General features: G+C 36.6%; 1 protein-coding gene across 5 annotated transcripts in view; it reads right to left on the bottom strand.

Annotated features, from left to right (window-relative positions):
• Window positions 1-15,194, bottom strand: part of VPS13C (vacuolar protein sorting 13 homolog C) — a 103,640-nt gene that overhangs the window by 28,992 nt on the left and 59,454 nt on the right. For all 5 annotated transcript variants that reach the window (XM_063347477.1, XM_063347475.1, XM_063347474.1 and 2 more), the window contains 15 exons: window positions 14,413-14,502; window positions 13,854-14,009; window positions 12,562-12,826; window positions 11,685-11,845; window positions 11,047-11,168; window positions 10,515-10,809; window positions 8,784-9,173; window positions 7,650-7,754; window positions 6,736-6,900; window positions 6,253-6,381; window positions 4,621-4,754; window positions 4,110-4,236; window positions 2,433-2,668; window positions 1,956-2,106; window positions 838-978 (listed from right to left, as the gene is read on the bottom strand). In XM_063347477.1, the coding sequence (XP_063203547.1) occupies window positions 838-978; window positions 1,956-2,106; window positions 2,433-2,668; window positions 4,110-4,236; window positions 4,621-4,754; window positions 6,253-6,381; window positions 6,736-6,900; window positions 7,650-7,754; window positions 8,784-9,173; window positions 10,515-10,809; window positions 11,047-11,168; window positions 11,685-11,845; window positions 12,562-12,826; window positions 13,854-14,009; window positions 14,413-14,502 (2,667 nt within the window). The remainder of the gene's footprint in view (window positions 1-837; window positions 979-1,955; window positions 2,107-2,432; window positions 2,669-4,109; window positions 4,237-4,620; window positions 4,755-6,252; window positions 6,382-6,735; window positions 6,901-7,649; window positions 7,755-8,783; window positions 9,174-10,514; window positions 10,810-11,046; window positions 11,169-11,684; window positions 11,846-12,561; window positions 12,827-13,853; window positions 14,010-14,412; window positions 14,503-15,194) is intronic.

Here is a 15,194-nt window from a genome sequence, read left to right as displayed (position 1 = left end):
GATCCATTTAGAGGATCTGCAGCTGATGGCCTACGTTGACTGTAATAGTGAAAACTACCTTCAGGCAAAAATAAAAACAAAATGTGAAAGATAAAAGGAAAGAGGAAAAAACTCCACCCCACCAGCTGGTCAGGCAAAGCATCAACAAGGTCCTCAATGAGTGCCCTCCCCTGGGGGACTCTGAACCACAGCAAATGGAGATGAAGATAGCAACGATGATGATTCCTCACCATCATTTCCCTCTAGTACTAAACACTTCTCACTAGTACCTGCTCAAGCGCTCTATTGGTTAATTTAGCAACACTATTAGTACTGACTGGAGTATGCTAATCAGGTGCAAGTGTTGCATATTAATTCAGTGTTAAACTTTCCCGCAGATATATTATTGCGTACTATTTTTGAGTTTTTATATGTCTAATATCTACTTCCCATTAGACAGGTAGTTTTTGTACTAAAGAACTCTGAACCTCTAGATACAGTCTCTAGAATAATACGTTACATGACTGTATACAAACAACAGTAAAGAAATTTTGAAAAAAATTGAGGTTTTTGTTTGTTTTAAACCACCTCTCCTTAGAAATAAACTTCCATCATAGTACACTGCTTTACATTAACCCACAATTTTGTGGACATTTTCCCCATACCACTCGCAAAATCCTGGGATGGCAGTTCTGTAGTACTCTTCCATCAATGGAGCATTCATAGCTCTTCTGCTACTCTCACGTAGTGAGCAGAGCACCACATATATAAGATTTGGAGATACTTCTTCACATAATTGAATAAAATAAAAGCCTTAAAGTGTCTGTTTAGTTTATAGAACACGATGAAAGATGGTACCTGCAGCCAATACAATTGAGCCCGTAAGCTTCTTTGGTGAGGTGACTGTTTGAATTCAACCTGAATTCCTGACAGGAAGTTGCGTCGGATGTTGCATCTGACTGGGAGACGCATTTCCATTGGAACCTTACTAAAATTCACCTGGAAATATAGGAAAGCAGAGCTAACATACAGCTTAATTAGAGAAATAATAAAATGTTATGTACCTGCATGTAAAGTAATGAAAACCACAAGTTAGTCTGATAAGCACATTACACTCCAACTTCAGTTGTCCCAAGTGGGAACTTCTGTGTCATATTAGTAACTCTTTCTTCATAAGTTATATATTACACTGGCATAATTAAAGATATTTACATGCAGGTGATTCTTTCCCAGCTGATGCTTTTACCCTTAACCTGAAACATTTAAGTTAGGAGAAGCAAAAGGAAAAAGCTTTCCTTAATTCTGAGTCAAATGTAATGACTTACAGATACAAGGTTTTGATATCACGTACTTTAAATGCACTACTGCAATGTACGATACCTAAATATTCTTACAACTGAGGGTATATGTGTTTTTCAAATGAAACGATGATATAGAAAAGAAGCCTGATAATTGTACTATAAAATGCTTATGTTTTACTTATAAATTTAATGTATTGAAATGTCTGTGTGGAATACAGGTATGTATAATTACTGTCTGAAAAAGCTCAGGTAAGTGAATTAATTTCAAGAGCCTTTGAATGCTACAGGGTCCTTTTTCATATCAAGTCACAGGACCTGCAGCTTACTAAAAAGTTAAAACCAAGATTTCTGCAAAGAATTTAAAGTTACATCAATGAGAATGTAAGTTCATGACTAACGTGCAGATACCGAGCAATCTTTTCTACCACACAAAAGTAAAATTCTTTGAGATTCTTACTTCATAATACAAGTCTGGAAAATACTTCAATACTGCCTCAGTATTATTTCAATACACAAATATTCTACTGCATAAAATGTGAAACTATTAAAAAAAACAACTTGCTTTTTGTTTGTTTCTCTTAACAAAGCATCTATCTTTACTCAGCAAAACAGAAGGCTGTTTTAACTGTTGCCTATGTTCTCCAATCATTTAAACACTGAAACCTCAAAACCTACCTCAGTATTGCCATCTAGTTTATGCCAGCCTGGAGCTTGGAAAGCACTCTTAGAAAGATACTTTTGATAGGCTTGTTCCAACAGGTTAATTTGCTTTTGATTAAATGGTTTCCACTTTTGCCTCGGTTTGAATTCCCAAACAACACCAGAACTGCAAGACAAATAACAAAGTTAACAATTTAAAAGTACTTAAACCTTTCTTATTCCTGCAACTGATGTAAAAAGACATCATCTCAAGAAAACCCATTGTTTACTTTTTTTTTAATAGAAGCTAAGAAAGGAAGCAATTAAATCCTACTTATTGAAATTGCACAACAGGAATAAAGGCAGAACTTAGTTTTACTTAAAAAGGTTTCACTTATATTAATTTAATTTGAAAGATGTCCCCTTCAACTTAACTGTATTGCTAAAGTTATTATTAAAATTAAATCAAATTTTGATTATTCAAAGGAATATTTAGGTTTCCATGTGCATTACCTAGTAATTCCTATATAAGAGATTTCTTTTTTATTTTCATTGTTAACAAGAGAAAGTCCAAGACTATGGATTGACAAGTTTATTTCTTGATCAGGTTGCTCCAGCTCCTCTGCTTGTCGTGCTTTAGAAACTAATGCAACGTCATCTGTGAAAAGTAGCACTCGTTGGCGTCCATCCAGGAAAGACACCCAGTGTATTTGAGTATTTGCATTGTAAGGGAATTGGCCACATTCATCCTGTATTGGGGGGGAAAAAGGGTATATAATTATATTACAGGAGTAAATCCATGATATTGCTATGTATTTATAAGCAAGCAAGTTCACTGGCACACACAGAAACTAGAACTCAGCATTCTTCATGTTTGTTCAGTTTACTGCATCATACGGCTTTGGTGGCATCTCATATCCCAACATAGGAAAGAAGTTGAGGGTTGGGATTTTTTTTTCCTTTTGAAAAGTAGGCATTCGAGGAATATTTGTGGGTGAGAATAATATTGGAAATTATAAGGAAACAAAGGCCTTACCAGCAAAAGAAAAGATTTAGAATCATAGGTGATGGGGGAAGCATTAAATCATATACCACGAAAGAGTAAAAGCAGACAATGATTAAGGTCTCTGCTCTTATCTGTTATTTCTTATTTGTGAATTTTTGAGGCAAAACCAAGATAGTTAAAGCCCTTTTCTCAAAAGCCCAAAATAATCATGAATGTAACCATAATTTTATACTAAGGAAATCCGTTTCAAACTAAAAACATTTTTAAGTGTAAAAAAATGTGACCCAAGGAAGTGCTTATACAGTAAAACACACTGTAATTGGTTAATTGCCAGAGTCCAGCTCTGAGAAACTAAATCCACCCCCATTATAACCAAAAAACAAACTTGCTTTCCTGTCGCTACTGTTACGTACTAATATTTTCTGTTTTCTTTTCTTAACTCTCTGTCTAATCAACAGAAAAACCAAGCTATCTCTGAAGAATCCAGAGTTTACTAAAAGGTGCAAGAGGGCTGCTATTTAGAGGCAGACATGTAGAACTTTTGTTTAGCCTATGTTCCAGTTAGGTGAGAAAACTCTTCCTCCATCAATGCTTGCTTCCCCATTCTTTAAGAAAATTCTTGCCTGGTCTTCTCCTAGATTTGCCTCTGCTCCTAGTTGTAGGTTCCCTCTTTCCCCCGCTCATTTTCCGTCTTGATCATTGTTATTTTGCTCCCACAGCACACATTTTCCTATTTTAACATTGCATGAGTTACAAACACAGAAATAACTCTTAGTGAGCAACTCAGAATTTTCTGCTTCATGCAAGCATTTCCCATAGGAAGCAAGAGTCACAACAGTCAGGGGTTTTCTCTATCCTTAGGGAAGTACTTAAGCCCAGTGCAACACTGCTAGAAAAAAAAAAAAAAATCAGTGAATTATTCATCCTCTGTACTATTTAGTTATGTCCGCAGCTCATATACTTTATCCTCCTCCTTTCATATCCAAGGAAACCACGGATAAAATACAGGCTGGAGTTTGTGTCCAATCCTCCAATTATATTAATCTAAAATGTTGCTACTTGAGAGTAGGCTCAAAAGTCTCTTACAGATGCAAAGTTACTGAAGAAGCTTTCTCCCAGATAATTTTAATCTTTTTACAGTCACAGATTGGTTCAGCATTTTCTTCTCCCCTTCTGAAATTTACCTTAAGTAGGTCATGTTCACCAAAATTTTGCGAGTAGCCCCAAGTCAATTTCCTTGTTTTAGTTGGATCTGTCCATGCAAACAGGCATACTTGGTTTGGTTTCAACTCCATTTCCTCTTGTAAGCCACTGCAGGTTAAAAGATAAGGAGCAAAATGACAGCTTTCTCTGGTTAAGACCACTGATTGAAGCAGTGCAAGCAGATCACGGTGCTACATACTCCACCCCTCCAGCCTCCTGGGGTGAGGTGTGAAGGGCCTACGTTCTCCACTCCAAACTACTCCAGCTGTAGGTACTCCAGCTCTTGCGGAACTAAGATCTAAACTCCCACTTTATTCTCTCCACTATGAAGACTGCTTAAAGTAGATAAAATAATTCAGTAAAATAATGTGATATAAAAAAGGGGGTTTTTTCCTGTTTTTCAAGGTACTGTACTGGTAAAAGAGAACTACTTTCTTCACAAAGGATACCCCCTTGTTAAAAAAACAATGGTGAATTGCTTCTTTCACATACCTCTGCTTATATCTGAGAGAGTCCCATGGAGTATGGTTAACAATGAGAGCTGGAGCAGCTCCCTCATGGTAATCCGAGAAGCTTATGACAGTAGAATGCTCAGAAATGTTCACATCTACCAGTAAGCCCCCATTCTGGAGAGACAGTTAGAGAGTTCAGTATTTGTTCTATGCATAAATTCAAGTTAGAACAGACTAAATTGTTATTTTTGGATCAGTCTTTCACCAGCCTCTTACAAACAAAAAAAAGGAACTCTGCATTATCTAGTAACAGTAAACTCAAACACATCGGTCACTGGGTTAAGTCAGACATCAGTAGCATCCACAAACTATTTGTTGATTTAATTTAATTGAAAAATTATATTCAAACTATAACATTAAGAATTTATTTGGTTAACTTCAGTAAAAAGTATAGGCAAGCATTACCTTCACTTTGTTACAAAACTTAAAGTTATAAAGACTGCAATTTCCTGCATACTCCTTAAAAATCTGAAAGGCTACTCTAGACAAATGCACTGAAGTTTCTAAAGGTATGACAAATACACTATTACTGTATTAGCATTAGTCTTTCTTCTAATGCCTTTCAAGATATTTCTTCCAATATATCTGCAAGATCTTTCTGAGATATATAAAGCACAATTTTTCTCATTTGCTTATACAAAGGAGGTACCACATGCTTTCCCTTTTAGATAATATCTTCAGATAGCTTTCTTGAATAGTTGTCTAGCAAGATAAATTGATGGTTTTGCTATGCTCTAAGGTCTGGAGAAGAGATGGGAGGGGACATAGCTACCTTTGAAAAAGATGATCCTAAATTCTCCAGGTCACATCAGAGGGATGCAAGAAATCATATTTAGCACTTTACACAGTAGTAGTAAAACCTCACTACATACAAGACCAGAAAGGATTCTCTTGTAAAGCTGAGCCATCTAATATCTTAGAACAGTGTGGAAAAAAACCCCACTATTCTAATTAAGTGCATCAACAGAACACCAGATCACTGATGACATCTTGTTCCAAAAACATTTTTTCAAACTGCTTTAACAAACTTGGAGAGCTAAATTATCCTCACAGTCACCTGTATTTCAGCTAATTATGATAAGTATTATCTGCAAAAACTTGTCTGAACATGCGACATTTATATGCACGTTCCCTAATGCTAGGCTAGGGTGAGTTCTGAAATAATTAAGATTCTACTAATTGAATCATAAATTGTTTTAGCCATTAACTGTCTCCAACACATATTAGCTTATCAAGAAAACAAAAAATACATCCTATTTTCGGATAACTATTTAAACTAACTGAAGGCACCTAAGAAATACCCTCTGCAAAAGAACAGATGTTAGAGGTGTAGTACACCGTTTTTAATTTAATAGCAATAGAGCTGTTCAGCTTCCTATAAACTTGTCAAAACTAAACCAACTTGACCACATCACGCAGCTAAGAAAAGATTAACAACGTTGCAATCTTGATTCATAACCTTTTTTATGCAACAGAATTGAAGTGCAGTGCACCAACACCGTAGGGCACAAGGTTTCAATCTTGATGATCTTGGGGAGTCGAACTTTCCTAAGTTTAATACCATACAGCTAAAATGGAGTATTAAGAACACATCACACAAAGTCAGTCTCACCAATTCTTCCAGCCTCAGCAGAGTACCGTTATCCTGGGCTTTATAAAGGAATGGTTTGGATGAGCTTTCATAGCCAACTACTCTTACACAAAGTTCACCAGATGAGCTTTCAGGCCAAAATGGAAGACACTGTAAAACAAGAAATATGCATGACTTCAACAGTTCATATATGTTCAATATAGTAAGTCAGCAGTAACACAGTCTCGCATGACTAAAACTATTTCAAATGCCTTGGTTCTTACCCCAGTATCTACTGATGAACGTTTCATCTACATTTAGTAAGTTATCTAAACTGAAAGACTTGACTGATTTACCAATGTATGCAACCTGTGCTGTTCAAGTTGCCCTGAGATGTGAAGTATCCATGTCTTGCCATTAGACATTACAGGGCTTCTATAGGAGAACTGCTTTTTCCTTAAGTGACAGCTAGAGACCAGTTGTTTATCTACCAGAACATCCAAAGGAAAAAACCAGAAACGTTACCTCTGAAGCTGAGATATAATTCCATTTATTAGTTGGAAGCGAGCCATTAGGACCAATTTCTCCAACTTCTAGTTCCAGAGAAGATTTATTTGCTATTGTGTAGAATGGAGTGAAGGTAACTATCCTGGTAAGGTTAAAACTGCTCATTTTGATGCTAACTCCAACCTGTTGAACAAGGACAATTTCAGCAAACAATCAACTACAAACTTAAGAGAAAAGTCAGGATGGAAAAAAAGAAAAGGAAACATTACTGTAATTACAAAGGCTAGCACGCAACACTCCTGTTCTGAACATCTGTAATAAAAAAACCGAACCAGCAAACTATGCAAAACAATTAACACAATGCTAAAGAGAGTTTTAGCTGTAGCATTTTGTAGCTGTAGCATTTGCGGGGAAAAATCCAACAGGAATCCTGTTACAGTAAATCAAGACAACCTAAAATGATCTTACCATCAGATATCAGTTAACGAGTATACGGAAAAATGACTCCAATATCTGCATATTATTATAAGTTGTATTCTTTGCTTGGTTGTGGAAATGCAGTCTTAGACAAGGCTGCTGAGTGAAGATCTAAACACTTGCAAACAATTATGAATTTTGAATGTGAACTCTTATCTCCACTATGCGAGTTCACTATTGTATTTTCGAACTGCCTAGTACTACACATTTGTTATATAAACCACATTTACAAATAACACTGGAAGCTGGCTAGAAGTTTTGGTGTTCTGTTAGAAACTACTTGTTGCCAGGTGCAGACCTGAATAGCTGAGGCATAAAAATCACCCCCCTAGATGTTAAATAATTCCATGATTTAAAAAGCGGCGTAAGTAGTGAAACAAAGGCCTTAAGCAGAAAAAGAAGTCAAGCCAAAAGAACCCCAAGAAAGCTCCACAAAACACAGAAACCTATCTTACCAGATAGTCCATGTTATTGGCTGAACACCTGACACATCCGTAGCTTCCTACAGTATCAAGGGAAAAGCTACTGGACCAAGTGCTAGTTGAAATACATAACTGGATCTACAGACAAAAAAGAACATGGGAAGTACTTCAATAAATTAATTTTTATTTTATAGTTCATGCATTATGGAGTGCAATTATATCACATGTAGCAGTATAAAGACAACATTTAAGTGCTTTTAAAACCTTCTATAAGTTAAGATAAGCTTAAGCATGTAGTATCACTCTTCATATTCTGATTTATCAGTCTGTGACTGAGTTCTGGGAAAGATGTTACAGTAAAAGGTAGAAAAATAGAGGAGTCCTCATTGACTCATGTTCATGACAGCACACACAGATGGGAAAAAAAGCTACAGTTCTGTGGTGCTTCACAAACTTTGAAGAGGGTGGGAAGAAATAATCAAAAGAACATCTTGCCAAACCATTCTTCAACCATTTCTTCAACTTTGTTGGGTGAAAAAAAATATTTAAAAGGAAAGAAGGGCCACTTCAGAAAAAATCCTCTACTACAGTACTCCTCATTTCACCATGCAAATATCACATCAAAACAAAAGAAATACGTTTAACATAGGACAAAATATTTACATTGTGCATTTTAAATGTCAAAGTACCTAGTTGAGTAAAACACAAGCCTGTGATTCCTCTTTACTCAGTGGAAAATGCATCCACAGGAAGATTCAGAGCAGCCACCTTTTTGAGTATAACGGGAGTCCTTGCTCTTCATTTGCGTATCTCCACTAAATTCCTCTCCCAAGGAAACAGTTTCCTGGTAGCGTACTCACTGAGTTTTCGGGACCTAACCACTCTATACCAGCAGCCAGCTTCTGGTCAGGATCAAAGTTAGGTAATGGGATGCTGTGCAAGACACGGAAAAAGTTGCAACAGACTTTTTGTCTACCTGTCTTCTCTTCTACTTAGTCCAAAAAGTGTAATTAACAAGAAGAAAGCAGCAGCCAAATGAAAGCCTATAGATTTAAACACTATCAAAAAAAAATCCTTAGACAAAATATGCGTTTGTGGGGGGTTTTTCCCTCTTAGAGCAGGATTTTGAAACACCATCAGCACAACCACCACCTACAATAAGCATACCTTATTTTTACTAAAAATATTTTTCTTTTTAAAGGAGAACAAAACAATATCTCTGTAGTCTGCTGGATGCTTCACATGAGTGTCTTCAGCTCGATACTGGAGAATACGGGAAGTCTTGTTGATTATCCAATAAGGACTGAACACAGACAAGATCATACGACTTCCAATTCGCCTAGTATGTATGTAAATATCCACTGTCATCACTGCTGCAGAATGGCACGTGAAAGACACAGAAAAAAATTCAGGCATCCCATCACGAATTTTAAGATGCCCATTCCAGTCTTTGCCTTGGTATTTTATCAACACAAGCTCCATTATTTCTCCATTGATTCTTGAATGAAAAACATCTGCTGCACTCCCTTCTGTCAATTCACGGGCTTCTGCTGTTCCCTGTAGCAAAATTAAAAGGGGCGTATTAAGTTTTTAATATATTAAAATTTAGGTATTCAAAAAACATCATTTTTTTTTCTCCTCTTGCAGGATGCACACGTTTCAGATATCTCAGGTACCACATGTCCCAACCTCCAACCACCATAGGATCATTTGAGGCTGATCCTATGAATAATTTGAGATCAGTTGTACTTTTCTTGCAGGACAGTAAAGACTGCTTAATGCTGGATTTCAGCAAGGCAAACTAGTTCCAATGCATCCCCTGTCTCTGTTCCCTCTCCCCCCATAATTTCCAATGGATTTTGGCAGTAAGTTCTTATTCATATACGTACAGTACCAGGTGCAACACTGAACTGGACTGTGCTGCAGATGTACAGCCATGACTTTTCACATTGAAGAACACCCAAGGCAGAAAGTGGCAGCTATGCCATACTGTTTAGTAGCACAGCTTTCCTCAAGAGTAGCATTACACAGCAATAGCTTTCCAAATTTTGACTGAGAAACAGTCTATTTTACTGTACTGAACAGTGGCCAGGCTTGATTAGTTGAGGGATGTGAAGATAATAAGCACATAACCATCTACAGGTACAGTGACTTAAGAAATAGATTTGAATTACTAGTTTCTACCTCCTCAGTCAAGGCAATGGCACTCTATGTTCTGAGTAGAAACTCAGAGTGATCCTGAGTACTGAAGTACAGTGAAGGTAAGGAAAACTGGAAATAGTGCCATTAGGATGTTGGACAGAAGTGAAACAAAGATCTAAATGAATGCCACAGCCAGTTATGCAAGTAGGACAAAACAGAACAAACTAGGATGATAGTTCTAAATCCTCACACCTTTTCTATTTACTGAAAGTTACTCAGCTTTCATGAAGAAATACTAGCTACTGAAAATACTGAAAGAAGAGGAAAAAGGTCTGCATAGCATCCTGCACAGAAATCTCCCAATTTGTGCAAGGGAGACCTCACAAAAGTCCTCAATAAAGAATCAGTGTCAGAATAGAGAGAAGTTGTTTTCTACATAGAAGAAAAGCTCCAGAAATTTCAGATGCTTTTTCTCACACCTCTCCCTGTGAAACAAAAGGTATCTTGCAAAACACAAACAGGATCTCAGAAGAAAGTAAAAAAGAAAGACCAATCCAGGAAAGGATTCATATTTAAGAAGCAAGGCAGAACTGGCCGGGTATACCCAAATTAAAAAATAGAATCAGTCCATCAGCTGACTCACTCATTTACAATAGGAAACAAAAAACAACATTCAGTATCTTCCACTTCTAAGTAAATATAGCCTTACTTATCATCAAGTAAAGGATTTACAAATAAAACCATAAAATAACTTACCTCAAGTAAATATCTCAAGGAGTACGGTAAAAGGTTCCTCACAGTCAGTGTAGGGTAAAGGTGGATAATGTAGGCAGGATCCCACTCCTCTCCGTAAGTTGAAATAAAATTTAGTTCATCAGGTACAGCTGTTGAGCTGATTATTAGAGGCAAGAAATTTGTTTCGATGGCTGGGCACTGTAACAAGCACTTTACTTCATTGCTCCTATGTAGCTCTTCCCTCCAGGCAATGTAAGTTGTGGACTCCTTAAACTGACCCTCTAACATTCCTGTTGGTCGAATATATAGATGACACCTATGGGAAGACGACAGATAACGGTACACAATAGCTTTCCATTGACAGCTAACTTCACCCATTTTAAAGTAATTGCTAACGTGAGGAGCTTTTGCAGCACACTAATTACCTAATAAAAGTAGCATTTTGGTTTTTTTGGGCCAGTCAGGAAGAGTTCCAAGTGCAAATTTAAGCTTCCACACTAATGCTTTATTTGTGCATCAGTCTCACAAAGATTACAGAACAGAAATAGCGTACCTGTATGAATGCAAAGGAACATGAAATTCCTGTTCTGGTTTGGATATACCAATTGGCTCCAGCGACTTGCAGTCTCTAGCCAGTTTATAGATTATAAATGGGATTGAGAAATGGTTCTTGATCTAGGATCAAAATGCATAATTTTCATTACACTTCTATGGTACAAATTTCTAAAGGAAAAATGATTAATAGCAACAAGGAAAAACATTAGTAGATTTAACTAAAGTCCTCTGGAAAACAGACTTCTATGCATCTTAGTAAGAAATAAAATTCTGAAGGAAAACTATATGCAAGTGTATCAGAAAACTATGCTACTTTTAAGTTCCATGAACTGACAAACATGCTTAAAATGCCAAGTGACATAAAAAGTACATATTCCAACCTCAACGTTGAGGATATTAGAAAGCCAAAAGTTAAAAGTAAAAACCAAATTTTTCATTTATCAGGAAGACACACAGACCAGAGTACAGACAAAAATTCATAACATAGATAATAATTTGCATAACTTTTGTAACTTTTTTGGAAAAGTATGATCTCAAAAAAACGCAGTAAGGAAGGAAGTAAGGAAGAAAAGAGTCACTCAGAGAACACCATTTCTTTCAGGCTTTTGGGTTGGTTTGGTTGGTTGGTTTTTTTACCTGCAGAGGAGATCGTAGAGTAATAACCTTATTTCCTTCTGTAGCATCTATCTGTACAATGATCGAGTCTGAACGATCACCAAGAACGTTTCTTATGTTGTACAGTCGTCGACCTGGTTTGGCTATGGGAACGTTTACCACTTCCTTATATCCTTGAAGTTCTAATTCATAAAAATATTCAAAAGTCTTAATTAGGCAAGTCAAATCACATCACCATTTTCTATTTGAACTATACTTAAGCTTCTCTAAACTCATCAACAACCAAGATCAAAGCACTCTCTGGCAAAAGCACCTTGACATGGTATTTGAGCACTGCTGAAGGACAGCTTTAAGATCAGAATACTCTTGAAGACCACAACTTTAGAATATGATTTATACATAGCACAATAAATACACCAAAGTTATTTGTTGCGTGAGTTAAAATGCAATACAGAACACGATCTTTGTATCATGGCTGAGTACCTTCATACTGGATGGGATGGAAAGGTAAAAACCAGAAGATAATGTATTTGTAGATATTATATCCTATTCTCCTAGGACTATTTTCTGGCAAAGCTCAAAACACGGAAAAATCGTAACTCCTCTCAAGTAACTGTGTAACCATAGAAAGCCAAACGGTAGTAGGGATATGTGAAATGAAGATCCTGTTTAACAGGAGTTGGAACCCACAGGCCTATGTCTCAGGGGCCTGTAAGATGGTCTATCAATGACTCCACGATTTTTTTTAATTGCCATCAGTATTCAAATGTAGTTTCAACACAGTGTTCTTCACATTAATTTTGATCACATTGAATTCAAACATGTTCACTCCCACATCTTCCCATTCATGTTCCCATTATTCCCATGTCATAACACACAGGATTCCTTAGCATAATACCTAAATTTAAAGAGAAGACAGAGCTTTCTTGCCGGTGCAATGCAGACAACTTTCCTCGTTGGGGTGTTTCAAAAACAGAATATTCCAGTTCCATGTTCTGACCAATTTCTACATCATTCATATTTTCTTTTTCAACTGAACCAACTATCCGAAAATTGGAGCTAGGAAGCACTTTGAGAGGAACACCTAGGGCATTTTTCACGATGAAAGGTGCTGTCTCTTTGAAGGAATAGTCAAATGTGGATGCAGTCCCTTCTGAAAATGCCTGTAATTAACAACATATTACACATCATACATAAATAGCCACAATAACACATATATAAAGGTTTTAGACAGTTCCCAGCAACTACCATTTTAAAGAAAAAAAATAATGAAAAATATATATAGCAATACCTATGCTTTGTACAGTAGTATTTCAGGGAAGTAAAGGCTACTTCCAAAAAATTTAATTATTGTTCTGTGATTTGCAGCAAATGTTGATGCTACAATTAGCATCCATGCTTCTCCTACAGAATTTTTTTTACAGTAAGATCTGAGACGCAGAAGTCCCAAGCACATTCACCATGTACATACTTCATATTCAGCCACAACTTATGCTTACCAACCTTTGTTTGATTACACAAAAGCCATGGTAACTGATTGTCAATATAGACTTGAAGTGTAAGCAAGTACTAACTTAGAGAACTGTTGCTCATTTAGAATTAAAATAATAAACAGTCTTAAGTCACCTTCTGTAAAAACAGGTTGATTTAGTAACCAAAATTTCTTCCCCCGATAAAAAGCCGGGGGGGGGGGGGGGGGGGGGAAGCTTAGGACATTCATAAGCACACCAACTATCATGAGAAAAATTGGAAAAAAAAATATTTTTAACACCCTGGAAATTCTACTTCTACAGTTTGAAAGCCAATCCTAAAATGCACACTTTTATTAGTATTCTATTAAGGAGAAAAGACAAAAGGGAAGTAAATTTCTCTTTTAATATTTCAGAAAAAGGTTTGTAGGAAATAGTTGTGCTGTTGCAGGGCTTTACTTCCATTAAGCCTGCTTGGAGGGCTGTTCCTTAAGCCCTGCATAAGCACATTTGTTCTTCTAACATAGAAATTGCTTATTTCAAAAGCCTGCACCACCTTTTTGTTAACCCTAAAGGACTAATCAGAGTAAAACTCCTCAGCACTGCTAGATAATAGTCATTGGCTTGTGACTGGCAGCACAGAAAGTTCTTTTTAATAAAAAAAAATTTCAGAACTTCCTACAGAACCACATAATTTGTCACCTTTGCCTGTTAGGACTACCTTGGCTAAATTACTGAAAACAGCAAGACAGCATTTGGATATTGTTATATTCATTGTATCCTTCGAAGAGATGTTAACTGCAGTTTGTGGCTCAGGAAGAACAATGAAATCATCTCCAGGCATCAAACTTCTCTCTTGAACTGGGTTAGTCTTCATCTAAAACAAAAATGTTATTAAGCAGTTATGAACACATGGATTACTTTCTCCTATATTACAACAGGAAGAAGCTTGACCTAGACTCGACAATTTCGCCAAGCAGAAGAAAACCTACTTCACCTTGCATATTTCAGACACCTTAGGCAAACACAGAAATTTTATACCAAACATTGAAGGCAAGTTAATTTCTTTCCTCTCTGTATGTGTGGTTACACACTACATTTTGCCCATGTAATGGACAATTAGCATTATTCAGAAAAAATTTAATGTGTCTAAAGACTCATGGGTTTTTTGTGTGAAATTGCTCCTCCAAAACAACAGCATTCAGAGAGTCAAGGTTCTGTCACACAAAACTTTTAAGAAATACAAACTATTTCACATAGTTTCAAGTGTGTTTACATACTTCCAGCTTTAAACTCCATTGCTTCTTTCCTCCTTCAACTCGTTCAATAAGCGGCTCCCACACTGCATAGGTTTCATTGTAATAATGAATCTAAAGAAAGAATTAAAATTAAATAAGGCATCTGAAAATGAAGGACTTTGTTCCTTCCAACAGCATTTAGTGTGAAAAACATAAATAAGAAAACAATCAATTTTCATTTCACATTTTGGACATCTAGCACTAATTTTTAATGGCTTCAAAAATTAACACACAGAAGTGTAATAGATCATACATTTTTCAAAACCAACAACGTTTTTGAAGAACTGACTACCTGGTTTGCTTGTAAAGCAACCAGACAGCCTGGTAACTTCCTATCTTTTTAACGCCTTCGCTTAACATAATGCAGTCTCTATGCTCTCCTACACTGTTTGAAACAATGACTTTGAGATCAAAAACTTCAATGCCGCAAGAACTTCATTGCATTATGAAATAACAATTAGTCTGAGCAAACTTTAGTCTCAATCTGATCCAGTGGAACAATTAATCTAACTCACAGTCTACACCAAGTTTTTACTTCCCTTCAGCCACTGCAAATCTGAACGGAAGTTTTGGACCAAGTTGTTCTGGACGTTCCCTTTCAGCTATCTTCCTCATCCCTCCCCACTTCTGGAACCACTGGGGCTTCCCCTAGTTGTACACGATTAGGCGCGTATCTTCCATGCTCTCTTACGATATCCACATCTAGCAGTGAAAGAAGACTACTTGTGTATCCAGTACAGAATGGAGGATGAGGCGTATTTGGT

Source organism: Chroicocephalus ridibundus, chromosome 9 (assembly GCF_963924245.1).
Source record: "Chroicocephalus ridibundus chromosome 9, bChrRid1.1, whole genome shotgun sequence".
Lineage (NCBI taxonomy): Eukaryota > Metazoa > Chordata > Aves > Charadriiformes > Laridae > Chroicocephalus > Chroicocephalus ridibundus.
This window is presented reverse-complemented; position numbering and strand designations above follow the sequence as displayed.